Source organism: Gobius niger (genome assembly GCF_951799975.1).
Source record: "Gobius niger genome assembly, chromosome: 15".
Classification (NCBI taxonomy): Eukaryota; Metazoa; Chordata; class Actinopteri; order Gobiiformes; family Gobiidae; genus Gobius; species Gobius niger.
This window is the reverse complement of record NC_136866.1, coordinates 27,804,258-27,818,088: the sequence shown is the minus strand read 5'-3', so window position 1 is coordinate 27,818,088 and position 13,831 is coordinate 27,804,258. Positions and strand designations below refer to the sequence as shown.

At 44.8% G+C, this 13,831-nt stretch overlaps 1 protein-coding gene across 1 annotated transcript in view; it reads left to right on the top strand.

The window, feature by feature from the left end:
- LOC306975086 (cytochrome P450 2K1-like) overlaps positions 1-6,286 on the top strand; it is a gene marked incomplete at its 5' end in the record, with an annotated part of 33,751 nt that extends 27,465 nt beyond the window's left edge. The window contains 3 exons of the mRNA XM_079572507.1: positions 5,190-5,374; positions 5,832-5,973; positions 6,054-6,286. Coding sequence (XP_079428633.1) covers positions 5,190-5,374; positions 5,832-5,973; positions 6,054-6,241 — 515 coding nt within the window. The 3' untranslated portion in view covers positions 6,242-6,286. The remainder of the gene's footprint in view (positions 1-5,189; positions 5,375-5,831; positions 5,974-6,053) is intronic.
- Between the last annotated feature and the right edge of the window lie 7,545 nt (positions 6,287-13,831).

The following is a 13,831-nucleotide window of genomic DNA, read 5'->3' as shown; positions in this document are numbered from 1 at the left end:
AAATCCAGCTCAGACTCTGGTTTAGAGAGCGCAGTCTGTAATAAAGTCAGCTCTCTGTGGAATATTGTATTTCCACTAAAGAATTCTCCAGTTTGTTGCTTCTTCTCTCCTCAGCTGAGAGCTGCCTCGTAGATGAGCTGCCTGGCCACACGTCAAATGGTATCGGTTTCTGGTATCATGAATGAGTACGAGTATGAGTACAAGCCTGTGGTATCGGCCTGATACCCGATACTGGTATCGGTATCGGTGCATCCCTAATATTGACCATTTTAATCGATTAAAACAAGGACCATTATAAACATGTTCAAAACCACAAATAATTGATCCCCATTGTTCTGCTTTAATTTTGTGTTTTCAATCCAGCATCTTCCTTGACAATTGTTTGCCTCTTTCTTTCCAAATCTGCAATATCACTGTCACTTTAACCTAAAGCCTAAATAAAATACAGGGGCTGAATCTGCTGCGTCTGAGGGAGAGGGCGGGCCATAACAGCAGCTGTTAGCTTTATGTTAGCTTTATGTTAGCTCTCTGCTAGCTTTACGTTAACTCTCTGCTAGCTTTAGGTTAGCTCTCTGTTAGCTTTACGTTAGCTCTCCGTTAGCTTTACGTTAGCTCTCTGTTAGCTTTACGTTTGCGCTCTAAAACAAGCTTTTTCTGACCGCGAGGAGATCAGAGCGAACTCAGGTAGGAACATAAACCGCTAAACTCTTTCTGCTCCTGTCTCCTCCTCTTGTGCTCGCGCTTCTCTCTGACCTGCGCTCGTGAGCTCGCCTTTTGGGGCGGTACCGCTGCAGCCGAGCGGCGAGCTCGGACATAAACATAAAAGTGAAAATATACTACTGTGGGGAATAAACTGAAAGTGCGTATTGGCAGAAAGTAATAGAAGGTTAATTCATGTTGGGACACGTGGCTTCTCGCGTGTTGCTTTGTATCTCAAAGCACTTTGCACGCTTTGGTTTGCTCATCGCTTGGAGCCCAGTGACTGTTTAGTCGGAGTTGCGGAATCTTTCGCCCTCCTCGGGCTGCGATGGCTTGTTTTCTCTCTTGAAAGGTAAGATTGTCGGTACTGGTTTACTCACCTGCTGGGTCGTCGGCGTATGCGCCCACCTTACCCTGGCTACGGTGCTGGACATCTTGTGGACACATTAGCTGCTTCATTTGAGCTGTGCTAATCCCGGTCCTGACGTTTTTGCGGTCATTGCTATTGCTGCGCCGTGTGCGCTAGCTAGCATCGTGTTCCCTCAGCTCCATGGCTGACTATCATTAGAGATGGTAATGGCATTTGAGTTTCACCTCTGCTGGTGTAGGGGCGTACGCTTCCTCTTCCCCCAGCGTACGGTGCAGGAGCTATCTTCTCTTTTGCAAATGAAGTTAGCCGGTTTTGAAAGCCTTCTCGGAGAGTGGATTCCAGTGTGTAAGTGTGGCATGACATGGCGTGTACGTACGCTCATGCCATGGAGGAGCGCACAGGAGTTCTGGTTAAACATAATGTCTTCAACATTTCTTCAGTGACCTCGATTCGTTTTGGAATAATACATGGGTCTATGTGTGTATGATGTTACGGTAACTATTCAACGCCAGTGGCCGGCGGTGTTTCGCGGCTCGTGGTTTATATTGTGGTTCTGTACCCAGCTTGACACTTGTGTAGCCCATTCAGTCTGCATTTTTTTTACTTGGCTAGGCGGTTGTGCGCCTTTTCCAACGATTGAAAAATTATCTTGTTGTTGCTTTTGTCTTTGTTTATGGTCTGATTGCACACCCGTTTTGGTGATGGCGGCGTGTTCGCCCCATCTCCTTGGTGGTGCTTTTGCACAGTTACCTTGTACTGTTACTGGCTGTTTGGTTATTTGCTCAGTAGGCTACTACTACGAGTTGTAGTTTTTGCTGTTTTTGTGTCGGCTGCTAACGATGTTTGCATGTGTCCCTGTTGGTGAAGGCTGCGTTCGCGCTCCCTCTCCTGACTATGGCCTACATGAATTGCCACTGTGTTGTGTCCACTATATTTTGTGTCCATGCTGGTGAGGGCAGTGTTTTCACTCTCTCCCAGCTGTGGCCTCTATGCTTATCCACTGCATTTCTCCCAACTGTTTTGGCTTGTGCCCTTGCTAGTGGAAGCTGCGTTTGCGCCCCCTCTCCCGCTGTGGCTTGTGCGCGTGTACCCTGCGTTGCTTCCATCTGTTTTGGGTTTTGTCTGTGACCTCTATGCATTTTCACTGCATTGCTTCAACCAGTCTTGGTTTGCGTGTATGTTGGTGAAGGTTGCGTTAGCGCTCCCTCTCCCAGCTGTGGCCTGCATTGAGGTGTCTACTGTGTTGGCTACTGTGCTGGCGTAAGCTTATGTTGGTGAAGGTTGCGTGAGTGCCTCCTCTCCCAGCTGTGGTTTATGTGCCTTTACACTGTAATGGTGCTGGTACTGCCTGGGTTTTGTTGACACTGGCGTTTGCACCTCCTCTCCCCCATGCTACTACCTATGTTGACATGTGCATCCTACTGCACTTGTAGGGTAGAGTAGCATGTGCCTATTTCGGTGATGGTTGCGTTTTTCGCTCCCTCTCCTGGCTGTGGTCTTGGTGCTTTTGCACTGCAATGCTTCCATGTTCTTTGCCGGTGTTGGTGAAGGGTGCATTGATTGTCTCTCTTTCAATAATGGCCTTTTGACTTCTACAATACTGCCACCTGTGGTGGCATCTGCAGTGGTGTAGCAGGGGTAACAAGGGGCCCCAAGTCCATTCTGCAGAGATGCTGCTCTGTGGTTTTGTGAAACAAGGGCTTAGTCGGTTGTCAGTCTTTGGCCTGTTAAGGGCAGTGCCTCCTGGAGCAGAATCAGGCGTGTGGTTTTATTTGCCTGGCTGTTTCTCAGTGGAAGCGCTTGGCGCAGAGGACCAGCAGATACTGTACTGCTAGCTGCTAAACAGGCCAAGTTCGGCAGCAAGTTCCATTGGCAGCTCCACTTACTGCTGCTGCTCTTTGACTCATGTTTGGTTGCCACTTTGACTCGTGAGTTCGGTGGGCATTTTATGCATTGGACATCATTGCTGGCTGACAGTGACTTACTTCTGTAAAACCTGAGGCGGATCAGGCCTGCAGTTCTCTGGTATGATTTTCATCATGCTTTGGAGCTGGACATTGTCTGTTAATGTATTGACTGTACGCTGGCTGGTATGTGCACATGCAGGTTCTTTCTGTGTTTATGGTGATCGATGAAGTTTTCTTGTCCCATCACTTCTGTGAGATGGAGTCATGGGCTTTTGTGGCCATGAGAGTCTATAGGCCTTCAACAGGGCTGGGGCCACTTTTCTGTGTTCCACTGTTGGCACTTTTTTAAATCCAATCTACTGGGGTGTGATTGTTTCTCTCTCTACTTTTCGTGCGAGGGGTTAGTGCTCCTGCCTTATAAGGGGCTGTTCTGTGGTCCTTTTCATGTTCATGTTTGCTTTGTTGCCACCTGTTTTGTTTGGACTGTTTGGCATGTCCCATGCAGATTTTCTTCTTTATGCAGGGAGTACGTCTCCTGTGCCAGGGTGCGTTAGTCGCACTTGGTTCACTGTGACCTCCAAGCAGGCTGGTTCTTGGTGGCTTATGGTCTTTCACTCCTTGAGCCAGATCTTGTGGCGGCGCACGGGGCGGCGCAGCCTCTTGGCAAATTATTTTCCGAGTGGCGGAGCTATATGTGCCATTCGCCTCCGCCACCTATGAGGGAGCGTCACAAGAGGAGGCGACTGCACTGATGGAAACACGGCTGACATTCACTTCCTCGTTTACATTGCGCTGTCTTGCGTTCTTTCTTAAGCCTTAGGCTCACAGGTCAAACTAAAAACTTTATTTACCCCATCGTGAGCTAAACGATGTTCACGTCTCGAGAGAAAAAGAGCTACAGCGTCCGCTGTGGCGCGAATGCGAAGCAAAACAAAAGCACATGTTCACCCCCCACTCCCACACAACCACTTTCCTGGACGATCTGGTTGGAGGAAAATGTGTGTCTCCACCCACTTAAAAGTCTGGAGTGGCAAGATCACAAAGTGCGCTCCTACTGAGCACAAAATGTCACGCTATCGTCTGCGTTTTGAGACACAAGATCGGGCCCCTAGAGTTTTAGTGAATGATTGGTGTGCCTCCATTCTCATGGCTTGAGACGGTGGCAGAGCCTGCTGGCCGTCTGTCCTTCATGACGAAGTGTTTTTACTTGGACAGGATATCGTTGCATGTAGTATGGCGTTCCAGCCGCCACCCCTTAGTTTTTCGGGACGTGCACCGTTCCCTTGTAAGGGGAGTCTCCCACTTTTTGGGCATCTCTTAGGGGTTTGTCCCATTTCCTGTGCACTTGTGGACAGTACTTTATTGGAGTCCATCTGGACAGCTTATCTGTCTGTGGCAGCCGGTGCATCCACCTGGTTTTCACTGTTACAGTGTTTTGGTCACTGTGGTTTGTGATTGGAGTCCGCTCAGTAAGTTCTGTACTCAGGATTCCCCGTGACATAGTTGGTATTAGTCTTTCAGTGCTTACAGCACCGCCTCTGGCGGTCAGCAGGGATGAAAGTTACGTATGTAACTACGGTTCTATGAATCCCGAATGACCGCCAGAGCTTCTCTGTCACTCAGAATCCTTGCGTTTTCGCGAGAAGATTCTTCAGGAACAGAGGCTCAGATGACGGGGAGCTATATAGCCTCCTGGTTGGTCATCCGGGGTCACAGGTGTGACATTTTTGGTATTACTACTCGAACGGCGCATGCGCGAAGGAGACATTCAGTGCTTACAGCACCGCCTCTGGCGTTCATTCAGGATTCATAGAACCGTAGTTACATATGTAACTTTCGTTTTCACCAGATGAGGTCATTGACATGAGAACCGGCTTACACTTCTCCAAAGCCAGAGATTTAAAGGGGCTTGTCTCAATGAGTAAATAAATCTCTTTGTAGGGAGGATTTGCACAAGAACCATCACAATCGTTTACTGCAGAGCCTCAGTTAAATACTAACATCCTTCAGTGAACTTTGCACCCTCTCTGATGGTTAGTGCTCTCCTTTCTCCTGCCTGACCCCGATTGGCAGGCGGCCAACAAAATAAAACATGAACTGAGCACAGTGATGTTATTGTCCTGGGCTGAACTTGTGTGCAACAAAGGATGAAAAATGAAAGTCCTACAAGTTCTGATCGCACAAATCATTCTTCTGGTTTTCTCGTCTCTCAGACCAGGTCCGTGAGGAGATCTCCGGAGTGATCGGAAGTCGCCAGGTTCTGACTGAGGACAGGAAGGACCTGCCGTTCACCGACGCCGTCATCCACGAGACGCAGAGAATCGCAAACATCGTCCCCATGTCCATCCCCCACAGGACGACCCGGGACATCACCTTCCAGGGACACTTCATCAAAAAGGTCAGTGTCAGAGCAAAGGCAGGGCCTGGCTCTATTTAAACACATTTATTTTTACCCGCCATGAAGAAATCCCAATACCTTTCAGTAGAGATGGTCAAAAAAAACATAAAACCAAACAAACCCAAAATTCAAATGGTCATACGATGCAAACATGAGATGATACAGATGATACCGTACGTGCTTTCATAACACTTTGCTTGTGGAATGAGCATTATTCATGATAAAGATGTGGACATTGTTGACTCTTTTATTTGCCAACAGAGAATTTATCTTTTGAGGATACAAGCATCGCTGAAAGTTCTGGGCGCTAAGTGGCCCCATTCCATTCTGTTCTAATAAGTTACATTAACTAAGCGAATCATCGAAGTGGGAAAATTAGATTAGAGGATTTTTACTAATCAATTGATTTACTTGAATCATTGCAGCCCTAGTTCTAACCCTACTCGTCTCCCTGTAGGGCACCACAGTGTACCCCCTCCTCACCTCGGTCCTCTACGACGAGAGCCAATGGGAAAAGCCTCACAGCTTCCATCCCGCTCACTTCCTCGACAAAGACGGGAAGTTCGTCAAGAGAGACGCCTTCATGCCTTTCTCCGCAGGTGAATAATAATAATAAGAATGTTATTGATTTATACATTAATTTGTATTGTATTTTTAACGTGGCTCCTCCCTCTCGCAGGCCGCAGGATTTGTCCGGGTGAAGGCCTGGCCCGGATGGAGCTGTTCATCTTCTTTGTGACTCTGATGCAGCGTTTCCGCTTCACGCCGCCCCCTGGTGTCAGCGAGGAGGAACTGGAGCTGATCCCTCGCGTCGGCTTCACCCTGAGCCCGGCGTCTCACCAACTCTGTGCCGTCCCGTGTCTTTAAATCACTAAACACAAATCTGAAAATTTGCCATTTAAACGTTTTCATTTTTTTAATTTATTGACCTTTATTTAACCAGGATAGTCCCACTGAGATTAAGAATCTCTTTTTCAGGGGAAGGTTTCAGGGTTTGTTCTGCCTTTTCCTGTGTACGAGAAATTCAGGACAATATTTCATAAATGTCAGTGAATACAATATACCGCCATGGAAGAAAAAACAGAAAAAAGGAAAGAATGAACTTGGGTGAACATGGGCCTGTAGATACTCTGTCTCTGCATCCAGCAGATCAGTTTGTGGATGCAAAACAACTTTCTCCAACTAAACTCAGACAAAACTGATTTTGGCCCACAGACACAAAGAGAAAGTGTGAAATCTAGGAGTGATCATGGACTCAGACCTGAACTTAAACAGCCACATCAAAGCAATAACATCAGCAGCTTTTACCATCTGAAAAACATGGCTCAGATCAGAGGAATAGTGTCAAAACCAGACTTAGAGAGACTTATCCATCCACTGTTAGAGCTGCAGAACATCCAGAACGCTGCTGCTCGAGTCCTGACAAGAACCAGGAAATACGACCATATTAGTCCAGTGCTCCGGTCTCTGCACTGGCTTCCTGTCGCTCAGGGAATAGAATTTAAAACAGTTCTGCTTGTTACAAGTCTTTTCATGGTTTAGCTGACATGTTAGAGCCGTATGAACCATCTCAGGGAGGGGTCTCCTGGTGGTTCCAGAGTCAGGACTAAACACGGTGAGGCTAAAGCTAAAATCTGGAACAGTCTTCATGAGGATGTGAGACAGGCCTCAACTCTGACAATGTTCAAATCCAGGCTGAAAACAGTTCTTTTTACTTGTGCATATGACACTATGGGCCAGATCTTGTGACTGGCGCAGTCCGTGCGCAACTCTAAACGCAACGTGGTACACGAGCGATCTTGCATGTGGCCCAGGTTTTGCGCTAAAGGTTGCGCCACTAGGGAGAGGGCATTATTTAAAAAAAAAAGAGGCCGACTGAGGCGTGGTTTATTACAAGCAGCACAATTGAAAACAAAAGCGAAATTGCCTTGAAAAGTCTGTTTGAGCGTAGGTTACGCACGGGCTTACTTTCAAGTTTCAAGCTTCAAGTTTAATGGTTTTGTATAGCCCAATATCACAACAGAAGTCGCCTCACAGCTGCACCAAACATTAAGGCAATAAAACAGAGCAATAAATATGACAATTAAAAGTTCAGGTAAATATAATGGCAAATATGTCCAATAGGAGGTAGCGACGAGCGGCGCGGGTGTCCCCTGTCCTTAGACTCTCCAGCACGGCAAGGAAAAACTCAAAAACCCGGCAGGAGAAAAGAGAAACCTTGGGGAGAACCACAGAAGGAGAGATCCATTCCCATGGACGGACAGGCTATAGAGACCCAGGGCCGAAGGATCCCTCAGCAGACGGGCCAAGATCACAGACCGTCCAGTCCTCAGATTCCAGAATGCAGGTTCCTCCGTTCACCCAGGTTCCTCCGTTCGATCTAGATGGGCACTCCCGAGGGGGAGTGGGACAGGAGACACCATGTGAATAGTGATGAACAGACTACAGATAAATTAAATATTGTATCATGATAAGACAAAGTCTGCAGTCAGAAGAAGAGGATAGCGCTCAGTGGACCGTACTTCCCACAGCAGTGTTTCTCCTAAGGCAGCTTTACTTCAGGCTGTGGGTCAGAGCTTTACCAAACTGACCTGATTATAAGCTAATTCGAAGAGGTACGTTTTGAGCCTAGTCTTAAATGTAGGGACTGTGTCTGCTTCTTTAACGTGGGCTGGGAGTTTATTCCATAAGACCGGAGCTTGGTAGCTAAAGGCTCTGCCTCCTACAGTAATTTTGGAGACTCGAGGAATCACTAGTTGCCCTGAGTTTTGAGAGCGGAGAGCTCTGGTTGGCTGATATGGAATGACAGCGTCTTGGAGATAGAGCGGAGCTAAACCCTTTATGGATTTAAATGTGAGGAGCAGGATTTTAAATTTGATTCTAAACTCAACAGGAAGCCAATGGAGAGACTTTAGCACAGGTGTAATGTGTTCTCTTCTCTTTGTCCGGGTTAACAATCTAGCAGCTGCGTTTTGAACTAATTGAACTCTTTTCAGGGAGCTTTCAGGGCACGCTGCCAGCAGGCTGTTGCAGTAATCCAGCCTTGAAGAGACAAATGCGTGAATAAGTTTTTCTGCATCGCTCTTAGTTAGGATATTTCGTATTTTAGCAATGTTGCGCAGGTGAAAGAACGCTATTTTACAAGCCTGGTTTATATGTGTTTTAAAAGAGAGGTCTTGGTCAAACAGAACTCCGAGGTTTTTTACTGTTGTGCTCGTTGATATGCTAATATTATCCAGGGAGATGATCTTTTGAGATAAAGACTCTCTCAGTTTTTGAGGGCCTAATATAATAACCTCGGTTTTGTCCGGGTTAAGAAGGAGGTAATTTGCTGTCATCCATGTCTTAATGGCTTTTACGCAGGAGCTGTGTTTCTAATTTATCTGTCTGACCTGGTTTTATTGATAAATACAGCTGTGTGTCGTCCGCATAACAGTGAAAATTTATATTGTGATTTTGGATTATGTTACCTAATGGAAGAATGTATAGTATAAATAAAATTGGCCCGAGCACTGAACCTTGTGGCACCCCATAGCACACTTTGGAACACGGTGAAGACTTTTCGTTTACATTGACGAATTGCTGCCCGTCAGATAAGTAAGATTTAAACCAGGAGAGGGCTGTTCCCCTGATGCCTACGTCGCATTCTAACCTCTGCAGGAGAATATTGTGATCGATTGTGTCAAAGGCTGCGCTGAGGTCTAACAAAACTAGGATTGAAGCTAGTCCAGCATCAGCTGCTAATAACAGGTCGTTGGTAACTTTGACTAAGGCGGTCTCTGTGCTATGATAACTTCTGTACCCTGACTGAAATTGTTCAAATAAGCTATTGTCCTGTAGGTGACTGCAAAGCTGCTTAGCCACTACTTTTTCAAGGACTTTTGAAATGAAAGGGAGATTAGATGTGGGCCTATAGTTGGCTAAAATGTCAGGATCAAGACTAGGTTTTTTCAAAAGTGGTTTGATAACAGCATATTTAAAGGACTTTGGCACATAACCGTTTTCTAAAGACGAGTTAATTATTTTCAATATGGTATCTGAGATTTCAGGAGTAATTTCTTTAAGGAGTTTAATTGGAATTGGATCCAGAAGACAAGTTGAAGGTTTTGAGGACATAATGATTGATGATACCTCAGCCTCATCTACAGTTATAAACCTGTCTAAGACTTCAGATGGAGTCAATGATTCAACTGGGTTTAGATCAGGACAAGATGAGGGAAGCTTATCGTTTATTTTATCTCTAATGGTTTTGATTTTATCATTAAAGAATTTAAGGAAGTCATCGCAGCTAAGGGTATTAGGGATTGAAGGTTCTACTGCGCTGTGACTGTTAACCGGGCCACAGTACTGAAGAGAAACCTAGGGTTGTTTTTATTTGCTTCGATTAATGAAGAGTAGTAGTTTGTTTTTGCTTTCCTCATGGCTTGCTTATATGCGAGTAGGCATTTTTTCCAATATCTAAGAGATTGTTCAGTAAGCGAATTGCGCCATAACCGCTCTAATTTGCGAGTCTTCCGCTTAAGCGCTCGTGTGTCCGCGTTGTACCAGGGGGCGACACACCTTGGCCGAATAACTTTCTGTTTCAGTGGAGCCGCAACATCAAGGGCTGTTTTAACTTTGATACAGTAGATCAACGCGCACACACCCCTAACACCAAAACAACAACAGTTTTCCATAAATAAACCACACATGCCTCAAGTGCCACAACACCAGGTCTGATCTGAGTTTTAAGGAGACTTTTCCATCGTGTGTCAGTCTTTACCTCCTGATGATGCTCCTTGTGTAGCCACAGCTCAGTCCAAAAGAAAGAAGCACATTTTGCAGGGCACAGAGCAACTTTATTTATTTATTTTCCAATTCAGCCGCTCCAAGAATCCTGCAGCTGTAGCTCAAATGTTCCAAAACGCTACAGTTTTCTTGTAACTACTGCATAACTCTGCAACTCCTCTGCAGCCGATATGACAGTTTCTGATCAATTAAATCCTGTACATTTCGTAACTTTGCGCATTCGAACGATGTCCAGCGTGAGGCTGCTGCCTCTCTGTCCCGCCCGCTCAGCTTGGATCTGCAGTGAGCGGCTGCAGCAGCGGAGGGACAGTTTTATTTCTTTAATCTTTATTAAATATTGCACACTGCATCATGCATGTTACGTGTTTACAGGAGAACCCCCCCTCGCAAACCACTGCCTTCCGCAGGTCTGGGGAAAGCATGGGGAGGGGGCGGCACCACAACATCGCAATGCGAGTCTGTCCCCCCTCCTGTCCCGCCCACTTTTTGCGCCAGGTATGACACTGAAGATTGCAAAGAGCTCCACCCGTCTGCGCAGTCGTCTGCTCTACAGCCTGAGCTGTGAACCACAAGATCTGGCCCTGAGAGTATTTCATCCGCACTCTTGCCTTTTACTGTAATTGATACATTTTTATGTTGATGTTTTATTGATTTGATTTGCTTTCTTGTAGTTTTACGCAACTGTGAAGCACTTTGAATTGCCTTGTGTATGAATTGTGCTCTACAAATAAACTTGCTCTGCCTTGAAAGTTTTGTTAGGAAATGATTTCTGCCATAGCAGAGAAACAGAGAAAGTACAGGGAGTACGAAAATGGTAACAAAGAAGTTACAGGAAGCAATGAGAGAGACACGCTCGCTGCAGATACATTGTCACAATGTGGAGAACAGCTTGAACTGACCTTGGCCGATTTGCGATTAACTGCAGACTCACACTCAGATGCCCCCTGGCATGGGAGGTGTTTATAAAAGTGTAAGAGACAAAGCAGTGGCAGAGATCTCTCACGAGGGGCCGCGGCGCTGTGTTGTCTCAACGTGGAACTACCAACTGCTCGTGAAGCGTAACTATTGTTTGTATTTATTTTCTCAATAATAATTGATTCTTATACAGTGGGGCAAAAAAGTATTTAGTCAGCCACCAATTGTGCAAGTTCTCCCACTTAAAACAATGACAGAGGCAGTGGCGGAGCTCGGGGGTGGCTTTGGGGGCTTAAGCCTCGAATGTTTCTTCAAATAATGACAGAGGTCTGTAATTTTCATCATAGGTACACTTCAACTGTGAGAGACAGAATGTGAAAAAAAAATCCAGGAATTCACATTGTAGGATTTTTAAAGAATTTATTTGTAAATTATGGTGGAAAATAAGTATTTGGTCAATAACAAAAATTCAACTCATACTTGTAATATAACCTTTGTTGGCAATAACAGAGGTCAAACGATTACTATAGGTCTGTACCAGGTTTGCACACACAGTAGCATGCGGCTCTTGGCCAATCAGAGTGCAGCTCTTTGCATGACTGGATAATACAATTCTGCTCTTTACAAGAGTATTGGTACATATTTCCCATAAACTGTAAAACAGTCTTTACGAATCTTGACCAAAAATCCAACCATGCTCCTACAGACCCTGTTTCCAGCTCTACACATGAATGAGAGCCCGGATCACCCTCGTTTTCGAGGCGGCGTGAAAAGGTGCCCGTGCAGCCTCACTCACAGCAGGATGTCGGTTAAACAACAGGAAGGCAGATCGTGGCTCTGGAATCAGCTTCTATGCTTTTCAGATTCCTGATTAGCTACTCTTTATTTGATGAAATTTGGCCTCATATTCACAGAAAAAGATCTAAATTAGGAAATGGAAAAAAGCGGAGCTCTAACGAAGCATATGATGCGAAGCGCGACATCGCGTATCGCGGAAATACGCAAAGTCATTGACTTTTCTTCACCTGTAACTGTAACAAATACAACTTAAAACACAACCTCAGACGTCCTCCAGAGGCTCCTGATTAACGTTTATGAACATAGTGCACTGTGCAGCGTAGAGTGCCTTCTCTCTGCGCAGTCCAGTCAGGACCGAGCTGCAGGCACTGAGCGCACGGGCCAGGGGCAAATCCGAAGAGGGGGCTCAGTGGGCAGGGCCCCACATACAACCACACCCCAGCATTAAAAAAAGAAAAAAGAAGTCTAATTCTGTCCCAGTCAGAACAGAACAAAATGTCAGTTTATTTAATATATATTCATTTCAATCTTGGTTAGGAGTAAAACCAACAGTCACATTATATTTAATCACAATAAAGTACCACCCCTGGATTTGCAAATGGTCGGTGCCTTTGTGGCTCTTCACAGGATCAAGGTTGAAAATAACTTTTATTAAAGTTATGCATCGCCCCTGAAATAGAGCTCATGTTTGATGCTTTTCAGAACAAACTAATGATTTAAAAGGACGTGTTTTATCTCACAAACTTGAACAAACAAACAAATGGGAAAGTTTCCTCTGATGAAGAATGATGTCTCTGGAGTAAAGGAAACAGGAGGTGAATGACTTTTATTTAGGATAAACTTTAAATGAACGCGATATCTGAACGAGACGCTGCGTGATCTGAGGCCACTCTCGTTGTTCTCTGCATGTGGAGCGGTCGGATGGGCTTCAGACTTTTTTCTCCGCCCCCGTTGCGCCGGCTACTCTCGCCGATCATCCAGGCATCTTAAACACACCTAATGGCAGACTTGATTAATGGACTCCCTGCTGCCTGATTTGACCTCAGAGAAGATTCAAAGAAGTGAATGGTTAACTGTGTACTTGACAGAGGTCCATCAGTTCAGTGGTCCAGGAGGTCAAAAAATAAACTTGTGAGTTTTTCCCACCTTCCCATCTGCATAAACCCATCTGTCTCTGAATCAGTCAAATCTCTTAACAGTACAATGATTAAGCTTAATCTTTTATGAAAAATCAAAGGTTTTCATACCAAGACCAAGGCATTCAACTATTTCACGCTTTTCATCAGCAGAGAGTTCCTTTTTCTTTCCCGTATTGCTTGAAAATGATGATCTGCTTAATAATGTGGAAGATCCTTTTTCAGTAGTGTTTGCCTTAACTGGGCTTAACCTGAAAACCAATCATCACAGGCGTCTGAGATTGATTTCAGTGGAGAAATAACTAAACATTTATTGAGCGATGGAAGATAGAAGTAGAAAATAAATGAGTCCAGAACGCTCCTGGTTTAACCTCTTTACTCCCGCCTGAACGGAGAGGATCTTTTTCCTCACGTCATCAGATTTTGTTTTCCATAATTTTTATGTTGGGTATTCAACTCATTTTTGTAACATTTTTGTCATTTTTTTGTCACATTTTTGTCATTTTTTTGCCACATTTTGTCACATTTTTGTCATTTTTTTGTCACATTTTGTCACATTTTTGTCATTTTTTTGCCACATTTTGTCACATTTTTGTCATTTTTTTGTCACATTTTGTCACATTTTTGTCATTTTTTTGCCACATTTTGTCACATTTTTGTCATTTTTTTGTCACATTTTGTCACATTTTTGTCATTTTTGGAACATTTTTGTCATTTTTTTGTCACATTTTTGTCACATTTTTGTCATTTTTTGTCACATTTTTGTCATTTTTTTGTCACATTTTTGTCACATTTTTGTCATTTTTTTGTCATATTTTGT